Source organism: Lepidochelys kempii, chromosome 2 (genome assembly GCF_965140265.1).
Source record: "Lepidochelys kempii isolate rLepKem1 chromosome 2, rLepKem1.hap2, whole genome shotgun sequence".
NCBI lineage: Eukaryota > Metazoa > Chordata > Testudines > Cheloniidae > Lepidochelys > Lepidochelys kempii.
In genome coordinates, this window is record NC_133257.1 from 143,555,659 (window position 1) to 143,569,519 (window position 13,861).

At 38.7% G+C, this 13,861-nt stretch overlaps 1 protein-coding gene across 4 annotated transcripts in view; it reads left to right on the forward strand.

The window, feature by feature from the left end:
- SEMA5A (semaphorin 5A) overlaps nt 1–13,861 on the forward strand; it is a 655,298-nt gene that overhangs the window by 588,060 nt on the left and 53,377 nt on the right. For all 4 annotated transcript variants that reach the window (XM_073332372.1, XM_073332370.1, XM_073332373.1 and 1 more), the window contains exon 17: nt 9,962–10,180. In XM_073332372.1, coding sequence (XP_073188473.1) covers nt 9,962–10,180 — 219 coding nt within the window. The remainder of the gene's footprint in view (nt 1–9,961; nt 10,181–13,861) is intronic.

The following is a 13,861-nucleotide window of genomic DNA, read 5'->3' on the forward strand; positions in this document are numbered from 1 at the left end:
ATCAGTATTTAAAGTTCTGTTTCCTACTACAAAGGAAAAATGACCTCCTCCAATGCTATTTTAGCTATAGATGCATTTTACATACAGAATTAATTCATACTAAATTATTTTTTTGCTTACCAGTAGCACTTAGTTATGAATAAACAATGTACCAAAATATATTTATTGTTCACTGGTATTCAGTGAACCCTAATTTTAAATTATTAGTTATGAGATTCTTAATTTCATTATTATTTATTAGTACCTATAAGAATACTTTCCACTTACATAGCCTTTTACATCTTTAAAATCTTTTAATGATTTGATTACTACAACACCCTTGTAAGATAAATAAGCATTAATAACTACAGTGAGTAAAAAAGTATTATCTGCATTGAATAGTTGATTGCAGTATTGTTATAACCGTTGGTCCCAGGATATGAGACAGACAATGCAGGTGAGGTAATATCTTTTTTTGAATCAACTTCTGTTGGTAGAAGGTTCGAGGTTCTAGGAGCTCATTACAACAATTTGTGACACACCCTACTGTCTTCTAACCCCTCATTGTCTGCTTCATTTTAAATGATCCTCTACAGCATGCATAAACCCCTTATGCTTAACAATTTGCCTCACCTTTTATTTAGCTTGGACACTCCGTGTACCTTCTCCAGGCCCGAGGAAGAGCTCTCTGAAGCTCAAAAGCTTGTCCGTTCCACCAGCAGAAGCTGGTCCAATAAAAGATATTACCTCACCCACCTTGTCTCTTTTGAACAGTTTAGGCATCGTGAAGTTTGATGACTCATGCAATGTCACAAAAGAGTAAGGGTCTGTGCTGAGATGAGTACTTGGGTCTGGAGTTCCTGGTTCCCAATCCTTTGCTCAGACAGCTAAACCAATGGTAGATCTTTGAAACCTCTGGTGAAGCCTAACTAAGAACACGTGGCTTCCTTGATAACTCAGATCATCTTTGCCTCCTTGAAAGAAGGCAAGATGTCAGATTACCTAAAAAAACCCCTATAGACTATAGAAGTCCAATTGACCCTGAATAATGTCCTTAATGCCACCATCAGTTATCATCTGGTCTCCAGCTCTCTCTTGCATCCAAGCTCTCTCAGCATCTGTCCTCTGCCATCATGCAGTTTTCATCACAGGTTTCAGACCAGCATACAGCAGAGAAATGGCTCTGCTGGTGCTTATGCAGCCATCACCTTTTCCAGGCCCTAGACAAATATACATGTCTTTGTGCTGAAACTGCTAGATAACTCTGCAGCCTTCAACACTGTTGATCATCCATTGTTGATGCCACATGTGAAATCTCACGAGGTTAAATCAAATAGTACTATGTTGGATCTGCTTATTCATACTAGACATAACACAGAGAGCATAACTTGGTCCTTGTCATCCAAGTCCTATGCTGCATTGTCCTCCACGCCCAATACTCTCTGTTCTTCTTCATTGTCTGCATGAGATCATCTTGACAGACTGTGATACACCATTGACTAAGGGGACTGGTATGAGGAGGGCACTTAGCTGTACATCTCCTTTTAAAGCGATTCCCAGTATTTCCCAACAATTGGAAGAAATCATCAGGTGAATGAAAAGCATATGTTTCGAGCATAGTCCAGGGAAGATGGAAGTGTTAGTTAAGATGCGGAGGAGCACTTTGAAGAATTTACCAGTGTATTTGGACCTATGAAGAGCATCAAACCACTGTCAGGGTGGTGAGGAACCTTGAGGTTTCCGCTAGTCCCCTCACAGCATCTGGACTAATGGCAAAAAACACATATTTCACCTTCACCTGACCAGGAGATGTTGATGGGAACTTAGCCACTGTGATCCATGCTTTTGATCACCTCCCGACTGAAATCTACCTGGGGGTGGACATAAGCACTACAAAAGGATAGATGCTGGTACAGCATGCTTGGCATGCCTCATAAGCAACAATGGCTGCTACAAACACATTTCACCTGCTTTTATTAGCTTGTCTAGTTTTCCATTCACTTCAGAGGAGAGTTCAAAGTCCTGGCCATAACTCAAAAGGTACCTAATGGATCAAGATAGAGTTACATCAGAGACTCTCTTACCACCACCTGTAATCACCATGACCATGACCCCAGCTATGGAACATTTTGCCAGAAGAGACCAGACTAAACCCAATCTTAATATTAAGCAACCAGGGTAAAACACACCTTTTCCATAAAACCTTCCCCCAGTATCAATGTTGTTAACCACCCAAACAAAAATCCCACTCACATCCTACAAGATTTTCTGTACTGATGGGTCTAAGAGAAAAACACCTTTTTATTCCCCACCTTGGGCTCTTTAATTTACCACAGAGCTATGCACTATAAGGAAACAAAGAGAGATCTGTAGATAGATGTACAGTTATTTCATGCAACTTCTGGCAGTACAGTCAATCACTGTGTCAGTGCCTGGAAATTACGTCACTTTTGTCTCTTCCTTTAATTTGTGTGTACTAATGAAGGGAGAATTGTTGATATTGCTCTCTTGTGATTATATAATGCTTCTTAGCACCACCTGTTATGTGCAAGCTTGCTCACTACTTCTAATCATTGCATAAAATTAGGGCGAAAATTATCGGAAACAAACACGTCAGTCATTTCAGTAAGAGAGTCTCTGGGAAACATTTAATTTCTGTATATCCCCCAAATCTGTTAATATTTCTAAAGTTACAGGAACAAACATCCCTGGAAGCCTGCTACTGCTTGCTTTAACCGTAACCTCAAAAAAATAATTATTTCTAAAGGAAAGATGTAATTTAGCCTTAATACTAATTTAGACTTGTCTCTCATGAGGAGAGACTGATTAAATAATAGTATTAGCCATGGAAGAGTGCCAGAGGATATCAACACCTTTTTTATTTTTAACTAAAGTCTGAATGTGAGAATGTCCTACCTCCAGGAGGAATAAAAGATGCAATGTTATATCTTTGGCTGTCTCATCAAAGCTAAGCTACGTTGCATCATGATAAGAAGAAAATTACTTTTTAAAGCTGTGAATGTTTGACTTTAATATAATAAATACCCCCTGCCCAAAATATTAGTGGAACTTTATGGTTATTTTTTTAAAAACAGAAAAAAGACAGAGAAATTAAAAAAACAAGGTTTTCATAATAATGTTAACTTTTTCTCATTGCACATTACCTGATTTGTCATTACATATGTAATCTTAAAATTGCTTTAATATTTGCCTTGCATATTATTGTTTAAATTAGCCTACTTAGGCTGTGAAGTTCACACCTAACTGATTAACATGTTCCTGGGGAGTAGCATATTCAACTTGCTCAGGTGACTATAGGTGGAAAAGGGTGAGTTTGATGATGTTCTTAATGAATTTTATTTACTTACATCCAAGCAGAAATTAACCACAGAAAAAAGACATACACTGTTGCACTTTGAAGGATTTTCTTGACAGTAGGTTAGAAAATAATGACTGTGTGGAGAATAAAGTATGTTTATTTTCAGTCTTTCTTCATTTCTTCATTTCTTCATTTTTATGCTTCAACAGTATCTTCATCAAAAACACTTTGGAGATATCTGCAGAGAATGGTAGAACTGAAACATAGGTTTTGCCTTTTTTGTTATTGTTTCCTACTGTGGTTTAAAATCATTGCATTACTGTAATTTAGAAATGGTGCAGAATACTGGAGTTTCAGCTCCAGCTCATCGTTTCTCATTGCAATGAATAAAAGTTGTTTGATTCAATGAATTTATTGCACCCATTTGTAGTGGTTTCTCATTACACTCATTTGAAAAGACTTTTCAAGTTCGTTTATCCAAAAACATAAAAACTTTTAAAGCATAAGTAGAAGCAGTTACTTCTGTCATATCTCCTACCAGAAGAACTAGTATCCTCCTTTCATCATCATCAAATCATTCCCTTCCAGGGACAAAAAAGATCAAAGAAATAACAGTTTCAATTCCCAATACTGGGGTGGGCGGGCTGGGACTGTACTTTTATAACTACTGTAACTTTATACTGCTAAGAATTGTGCATTGATCTATGTTATTGGGTTTGTTCTTATGTATTCTCATAGTTTTGTCATGGAGACAGTAACCAATACATATAGGAAGAAGGAAGGTCTTGAAAGGTACAGGATAGGGAGACAGGGGTCCTGGATTCTGTTGCTGATTTTGTTGTAAACATCTTGGGTGACCTAGGTGAGTCACACAACCTCTCTGTGCCTCAGTTTTTCTGACAGTGAAATGGAGATAATACTTGCCTATTTCACAGAGGTGTTGTAAGGTTAAATTAATGTTTGTAATGCACAAGCAGATCCTTAAATGGAAGGTTCTGTACAAGTGAAAATTAGTTTGTGTGTGTGGTTTTTGGAAAAAAGGGGGGGGTGAGAAAACCTGGATTTGTGCTGGAAATGGCCCACCTTGATTATCATACACATTGTAAAGAGAGTGGTCACTTTGGATGGGCTATTACCAGCAGGAGAGTGAGTTTGTGGGGGGTGGGGGGGCGGAGGGTGAGAAAACCTGGATTTGTGCTGGAAATGGCCCAACTTGATTGTCATACACATTGTAAGGAGAGTGATCACTTTAGATAAGCTATTACCAGCAGGAGAGTGGGGTGGGAGGAGGTATTGTTTCATGGTCTCTGTGTATATAATGTCTTCTGCAGTTTCCACAGTATGCATCCGATGAAGTGAGCTGTAGCTCACGAAAGCTCATGCTCAAATAAATTGGTTAGTCTCTAAGGTGCCACAAGTACTCCTTTTCTTTTTGCGAATACAGACTAACACGGCTGTTACTCTGAAACCTATTATTATTTTTGAGCTTCTGCTAGGAGTTATATTTCTCACCCAAACATTTTCTGTAGATCACATTTCTTGTAATGTTCAGAAGGTAGTGATTTACATTCCTTGTATAATTTCAAAGAATGCATTGAAGGGTAATAGTTCCCCAAAGTGAATAGCACCACCACCATCTCAAAATGCCCATGTCCGTTTTTACATAGAGTTGTCTTTTCAGAGGAGCTATGGTCACCATCCTATCCTGTTCCATCTTCAGGAGTTTGTCAGCTGGCTCACTCTTCCCTCCTGCGATGGCTGGTTGCCCACTTGTCCATTCTTCATCATGAGGAAGTTAGCAAGTATTTCATATACCAGGAAAGGTCTTTAAAGTAACCTATACAGTAGGACTGGAACCCTTCTATTCCCAGCTCTGCCACTGCCCCTGTAATATCTTAGGAATTGTAGAAAATTGATAAGAGAAGTGTAGGGACACAAGAAGAAATTTACAGTCAGCAGAGTTAAGGACAATAAGAAGTTTTTTAAAGTATGTTAAGAACAAAAAGAATCCTAACAACAGTATTCGTCCATTACTAGATGGAAATGGTAGAATTATCAGTAATAATGCAGAAAAGGCAGAAATGTTTAATAAATATTTCTGGCTATGTTTGGGGAAAGAACATGATGTAGTCATATCATATTATGATGAGACACTCTTTCCGTTCCCATAGTTACTCATGATGATGTTGAACAGTAGCTACAGTTAGACATTTTTAATCAGCAGGTCCAGATAACTTGCATCCAGGAGTTTTAAAAGAGCTGGCTAAACCATTAATGTTTATTTTCAATAAATCTTGGAACACTGGGGAAGTTCCAGAAGACTGGAAGAAAGTTAATGTTGTGCCACTTTTTAAAAGGGTCAGTGGGATGACCTGGGTAATTATAGGCCTCTCAACCTGACATAGATCCTGGGCAAGATAATGGAATAGCTGATACAGATGCCATTGATAAAAAATTAAAGGAGGGTAATATAATTAAAGCCAATCAGCATGGCTTTTGGAAAATAGATCCTGTCAAACTAACTTGATATCTTTTTTTATGAGATTAAAAGTTTGATTAATAAAGGTAATAGTGCTGATGCCATAGACTTAGACTTCTGTAATGCATTTGTCTTGGTACTACACAACATTTTTATTTAAAAACTAGAATGATATAAAATTAACAAATGATATAAAATTAACATGGCACACATTTAAATGGATTAAAAACAAGCTAACTGATAGGTCTAAAAATGTAATTGTCAGTGGAGAGGGATCATTGAGCGGGTGTGTTTCTAGTTAGTCCTGCAGGAATCAGTTCTTGGCCCTCTGCTATTTTAACATTTTTATTAATGATGTGGAAGAGAGCATAACATCATCACTAATAAAGTTTGTAGATGGCACAAGGACTGGGGAAGTGGTAAATAATTCAGAGGACAGGTCCCTGGTTCAGAGCAATCTGGATCATTTGGTAAACTGGGCACAAGCAAATGATATACATTTTTATATGGCTAAATGTAAATGTGTACATCAAGGAACAAGGAATCTATCCTGGAGAGCAGTGACTCTGAAAAAAATTTGGGGATTGTGATGGATAATCAATTGATCATGAGTTCCCCGTGCAATTATGTGGTCTAAAGGGATCATGTGATTCTTGGATGCATAAAAAGGGGAGTCTTGAGTAGGAGTAGAGAGGTTATGTTACCTCTGTATTTGGCAGTTGTGCAACTGCTGCTGGAATGCTGTGTCCGGTTCTGATGTCCACAATTCAGGAAGGGTGTTGATAAACTGGAGAAGGTTCAGAAAAGAGCCATGAGCATGATTAAAGGACTAGAAAACATCCCTTTTAGTAGGGAACTCAATTTATTTATCTTAACAAAAGGAAGGTTAAGACGTCTATAATTACCTACATGGGTAACAAATACTTGATAACAGACTCTTCAGGCTAGCGGACAGAGGTATAACAAGATACAATGGCTGTAAGCTGAATCTAGACAAATTCAAACTGGAAATAAGGTATAAATTTGAATAGTGAGGGTCATTAACCATTGGAACAATTTACCAAGTGTAGTGGTGGATTCTCCATTACTGGAAATTTTAAAATCAAGATGAGATGTTTTTTCTAAAAGATATGCTTTAGTCCAAATACAAATTCATTCAGAGACATTCTTTGGTCTGTGTTATATATGAGGTCAGACTAGCTGACCACAATGGTCCCTTCTGGCCTTGAAATCTATGAAAAATGTGAGCCAGGGGTGCCCAGAATGTAATGCATCTCGCATAGATGCACAGTGTAAAAAGTAGGAAAAATGTCACTCCCTTAATAATGTCATTGTGAAATAGTATCTTCACATTTACAAGGAGACAGATAATGCCTACTGTTTGCAGGAAACTGAATTAAAATATACAGCAGTGGCCAATAGTTGCACTCTAGTTAATTTCATTTTCTTATATTTCTGTATTATACTGTATGTCTGGAATTCAAATTAACATGGTCAGTCGTTGTAATTTATAGCCTATGTCTAAAGGGAAAGCTCAACAAGACTGTGAATGGATGGGATTCACAAAGGGATTTAGGCACCCGACTCCTATTGGAATCAATGAGTTGGGCACCTCAATACCTTTGTGAATCCCACCCCCATATAAGTTGTTGTAAAGCTGTAGACAGAGTGCTAACTGTAACATATTCTTTTAACACTCTGGAAAGAATGAGACACATGGCAATGTTAGCTGTTGCTAGAACTTCCCACTAAAACAGTTGTTTTGTACATTATTATGTTTGGGCACTAAGGTCCCTCTGAGGATTCACTTAAAGAATTTTTCTGGCATTACTCCAAGAAATCTGACGTGTTAATGCAAAAATGTGAAATAAGGTCACTCATTTCCCTTAAGACTGAAAATTCCCCCGCCTCAGAGTGATCTCCAGTTCGTTCTAATGCTATTGTAAAACGATACAGTGCTGCAACATTTTATCTAGAGAAATGCTGACCAATGTAATCTAAATGAGAATAGCTCTGCCATGATTAATGCCTCTGTTAGCCCTTTGGTTGAAGTGGTACCATTTGGAATTCAGGGGTTGAAGTGTGTGTGGGGGTGGGAAGTTGTGGTACCCTCTTCTAAGCGCCATTCATCATGTGTATAAACCTGGCATTTCTCAGCTGGGCAACCTCATAAAGAAAGTCACTGATGGAGCTAGGAATTGAAGCAACATTCTTAACTTCCACACTGTTTCCCTATGCTCTCTACCATTCTGGATTCAAATCTGCATCAGGTTTCATAAAATCTGTTGATAATATCTTTGCACAATAGGAGCTGGTTCAGGGGAAGAAATAATAGTTCTCAGTAATTGCCCAGTGGAAGGATTTTATCCACAGCTTTGGGGATTTACTAATACTCTCTAACCAGCTGAGTTGAACAGTTTCTCATCACAAAATGAAGATAAAACCAAACCTATTTGTCTGTCAATGCATCATTTATTTCAATATTGGCCACTGTTATTGTGTACTGAATAAAAGTCTCTAAGGCCCCATCTATACCAGGAATATTGTAATTGTATTCAGTAGGGTGCATCACAACTGCAGGTATAACAGTGTTACTAATGTTTGAAGCTGTGGTGGAGGTGGGACATAGGTATTTTTAATACTATTTCAGCTAATCATGTCCAGGAGTTCATTGCAGCACAACTGGTATAGAAGAGCAATTTGTGTAGACACAAGGCAAAATTGCAAGTGTCTTTAACCTAATTCAGCATGGATACTGTGGATGTATTGAACTGTTTGTGCTTCCATTGGTACAAAACAACTGTTTCAGTTAACAAACAGTTCATTGTGAACAGGGTTTCATACTGCAGCCAAAGATCTCATGCCCTAGCTTGGAGTGAAGCCCGCTGGACGCAGTGAATGTAGTGCTTGCTACAGTCCATTTGCTTAGGGTACTTGTATTAGTATGGTTTGAGTTTAAGATTACTGGAGGGCAACATCTCTTCAATCTCAGTTGTGACTCATAATATATTTTTATTAGTTGATTAAACGTACTTGTTACTACTTTAACACTATTTAACTCACCCAAAGAGAGTGAGCTTACATCCTGAATGTGAGTCTAGAGCCCATTCTACTCTAGGAACATTTTTCAAAAATTTCCCAGCATTGATGACATGGTGCACCTTCACTTATGTTAGCAGTATTGGGAGTCCTAGTGTAGACAAGTCCTAGCTCTTATAGCTGTTTTAAGCACCGTGTCATCTAGCCTGCTCAGAGTAGTTCTAATCAAACCAGTACTTAAAATGGTGGCAGCAGCCAATGATCCATCTACAGTAGGGCTCCCAATGATGCTAATATTAATAGAGGTGAACCATGTTAGTAATGCTGGGAAACTTCAGAAGAATTACCCTAATACAGTCAGAGGCTGATATCACTGCCATACATTGCAGATGTACACAGTCACTGAGCAGTTCTCTGCAGCTCATAGGCTCAGAAGTTAAGTTCTATGCTAAGAACTTTTGAGGGAGTTCCTTCCCAGGCAGGATCAAGCCCTAAAGTGGATTGAAATGACCTTTAGAAGTGGTTCATCCAGGTGGGGATTGAGGCATATTTTGCAATGTTGCTGTTAGCAAGCTTCCACACCCATTGCCTACACTGTACCTTTTGAGTGTTTAATCTGGCACCTTTTCTCAGCACTAAATTCACTTTAAAAGATAACAGACAAGGAAAAAAGTTTAGAAAAGGTTTGAAACGTGTTTTCATTTTCCTGCTGGCTGATTTAACCAAGAAGCACACTGTTCTCATTGCATATGAGAATGGTTCACTTGCCGTAGTCAGGTGTGTCTTAGCACTTCAGCTGAGTGAAGAAGAGTCTGAAAAGTGCAATTTTAAATGGGGAAAATACTTTTCCTCACAAAATGACTTTTTCATGGAAATTCATTACATTATTATTTGATTCTAAAATTTGAGCAGGGTTATCAGTATTGGTTCATTTCTACTGTGATGTAATGGCAGCTGCAGACACCATAGGAGGATTTATGGGATTTCTGTCAGGTAAGGTAGTGAAATAGAATTATGGGGTTGTGTAGCCAAACGAGTACCAAAAATGTTTATTAAAAGATTAAGATTAAATATAAAGACAAAATGTTTGTTTTCAGGGTGATAGACTTTAATCCCATGATCTGCTTTCAATCTTAATTCTTTAGGACTGTCAGGGGATTTCTTGCGTTCTGGACGATACTCCGCTCATACAATTAATGGAGCCTGGTCACCATGGACTCCATGGTCTCAGTGCAGTCGAGACTGCAGCAGAGGTATTCGCAACCGCAAACGTGTCTGCAACAATCCTGAGCCCAAATACGGGGGTCTTCCATGTCTGGGCCCATCTCTGGAGTACCAGGAATGCAACATCTTGCCTTGTCCAGGTAAGAGTCGAGAGATATCAATAAGGCGTATGGAAATGATATAGTTCACTTTCAAGTCCATACTTTACAGTAGTAAAAATTACAAACTAGTTCAAATCATTTCCTCCTCAGCTCCTTTCCAGGCAAACCAGTTAGCCCAACCAAAGTGAACTTAATAAAATAACTTTTGCTCTGTAAATTTCAGCAATGATTTGAAACCAGTGCTATATAAAGGGTACAGAAGACATGCATTCATGGTAACTGCCCATAGCAACTAAAACTAATTTATATTGCAAAAAGACCCTTCGACATTCAATCAGCCCCAGTGTCAGATATGAGTGCTTTAATATATAAGGTACCATATGGAAATGTGATTTCTGAGCTGTTTCAACAGACCAAGTTGTTTTGCTGCCAGAAAGAGAGAATTTCTTTAGCGAAGCAGCCAATTAGATTTATAATGGATATAGACTAGAGACCAGATCCTCAGCTAGTGCAAATCAGTGTATCTTTATTGATTTCAGTATAGTGTAGCTATACTTTATTTACACTAGCTGAGACTTTGGCCCTACTGCTTTGAGAAATGTTCATGAGAAAGGAAAGGATAATCATGTGAAACTGGCCTGGTTCAGAATTGTCTTTCAAACTCAAAGCTTAGTTTTATCAAAGTAAGGTTTATGAACCTGTTGAGTGAATTTGTGACAGATTTTGAATGCAAGGCCCCAGGAAGTCTTGTGAGGTCCTGGACAGATAACAGGAAGAGATGGTATCTCAGGTTCACTGTAAATAGTGAGAGTTCGTCAGAAGAATCTTAAGCAGCTTTTTCATTGACAATTATTTTATGGTTCACTAAAAAGATATTAAAACCTAAATGAATATTTTTTCAGACAGTGGATACAGATGTGCATCGGTATTGTATCTTCTGTATTTGGCAAGATTATTTGTTCCCTGATCTTCTCTTTCTCTTTCTCAAACAGAGGGGCCCCACATCAGGAGGATATGTAGAGAAGAGGGGGAGTGCTGGCTGCTCAGCATGCTTTCCTTCTTCGTTCACACCTGATATGGCTGTGGCATTATTCCCCTTTTAACCCTAAAGGAATTCCCTGTGTGAATAATGTTGACCCAGTAAATAGTCTCTCAGGCTCTCCAACCCCGAGCCTCAGGTTGGGGGAAGAATTGGGGCTGAAGGAGATTGGAGAGAAGGCAAATCTGAATCTCTACACAGGGACGCCCAAGAGAGCCGAGAGCCAACAAATGGTTATAGCTGACAGATTCAGTGGACCAGGTCCAGTGAAGATTTTAGCAGTCTAGGGCATGTTTACTATGTGCTAACTGGCAACAGTTCTCTAGGGACCCATACACTAGGTGGGGATAGCCAGAATGTGGAGCATCCCATTCACTTCTCCTCCCCACAGGTTGTACACCCACTCTGAGATGCTCCTACTCAGGACTCCCCCAGGCCAAGGGAATCCCCAGCAGGGGACCTGTTTTCTGGTGGTGCTGGTTTCCGATCGCTTTGCACTATATGAGCAGTGTAAAGATAGCTGACAGGGCAGAATATTGATTGTGGCACCTTAATCTTCTTGAAATAAGATTTGGCCCTTAAATTGAAATGGTTGGACACCATGAGGCAGAGCCTCAGCTGGTATAAATGGCCAGGCTCAACTGAAGTCAACAGAGCTATGGGAATTTATACTAACGGAGGACCTGCCCTCAGTGGTTGTAGAGACTTGTTCCAGGCTTATTTATAGTTTTAAATTTAAGTAAGCAAAATCTAAATAGGCATTTCAAAAATCAATCCAGATTCATAGTTTCATTACCATACAGTAATAACAGGAGAAAATATTCCTGTAAAATTAGACCAGGTTTGTTGTTTCCCCTTCACTGTTGGTTCTTAAAACTGAATTTTGGTTTGGATTTTTTTGAAATGGTGGCTTTTTAAAAGTGAAATATTTTATAAGGTTTCCAGAAATGGGACCTTTTTAACTTAGTAATTTTGCAATTATTTTTGGTAGAAATTGGTACAATCAGCAGAAAATGCAAGTTTTCCGTAATATTAATATGAAGAGCATGATAGTGGTACTAGTATCTAAGACTGAGCCAGCATACACAGCTAAGCAAATCAGAAAGCAGAAAGTGATGAAGTTATAAGGAACAACTAGTAGAACTTGAAACTGACATTTTGGTTACAAATCAATCCCCATTGTTGCATCCCCATTGTTTCTGCTTTTGAAAATGATTTTCAAGAACTGACAGAAGAAAGGGGGTAGTGGGCCCTGCTAAAGTAGGAATCTGATGTCCTAATATGTCTGATATCTTTTCTCAGTGATTTGTTTCCTTCTTGGCCACAAATTAAATTTGAATAAGTCTGCACAGCTTGAATGAAACATCCAAGTCTGTGGTGATTTGGGAGCAGATAGTGAATGATGTCATTCTGATGGGACTCAAAGAAATCCTTCCGGTTCTCCATTACAGCTGATTCACAGCAGCTTGTCTTTATCAATAATTAAAATTAAATTTAAGGGTCCAAATCAGATCAGTCTGAAGGGGGAAAAAGAGAAACAGGTATATATAGTTTCTCTTTTCTTTGAACACGTGTGGTAGGGTGAGTAATGGTAATAAGATACAGCTCATCCAGAAGTTGGGCCTGATTGTACTTTCAGAGAGAGAGAGAGAGAGACAGGAGTATTTAATAGAAGTATAAAAAAGTAATTGAGGTTTTTTAATGAAAGTCACAGAAAGCTAGTTTGTAGATAACAAATGCATATGTTGGAATGAAAGTCACTGTTTTGCAGAATATCTGAAATGATAGCCGTGAGTGCGAGGAGGTAAGTTTCATGCTGACTCCAGGATAAGCAGGTGAAGAAGTGACCAATATGGCAGGTGCAGGCCAGAGGAGGGAGCTTTGTATCTAGGATTGTCCAAGAACATAAGAACGGCTATACTGGGTCAGACCAAAGGTCCATCCAGCCCAGTATCCTGTCTTCCGATAGTGGCCAATGCCAAATGGCCCAGAGGGGATGAACAGAACAGGTAATCATCATGTGATCCATCCCCTGTCATTCATTTCCAGCTTCTGGCAAACAGAGGCTAGGGACACCATCCCTGCCCATCCTGAGTAATAGCCATTGATGGACCTATCCTCCATGAATTTATCTAGTTCTTTTCTGAACCCTGATACAGTCTTGGCCTTCACAACATCCGCTGGGAAGGAGTTACACAGGTTGACTGTGCGTTGTGTGAAAAAATACTTCCTTTTGTTTGTTTTAAACCTGCTGCCTATTAATTAATTTGGTGACCCCTAGTTTTTGTATTATGAGGAGTAAATAACATTTCCTTATTTACTTTCTCCACAGCAGTCATGATTTTATAGATCTCAATCACATCCCCCCTTAGTCATCTCTTTTCCGAGCTCAAGAGTCCCAGTTTCATTAATCTCTCGTCATATTGCAGCCGTTCCATACCCCTAATCATTTTTGTTGTCCTTTTCTGAACCTTTTCCAATTCCAATATATCTTTTTTCAGATGGGGCGACCACATCTGCACATAGTATACAAGATGTTGGTGTACCATGGATTTATATAGAGGCAATATTTTCTGTCTTATTATTTATCCCTTTCTTAATGATTCCCAACATTCTATTTGCTTTTTTGACTACCGCTGCACATTGAGTGGATGTTTGCAGAGAATCACTTCACAGTCACT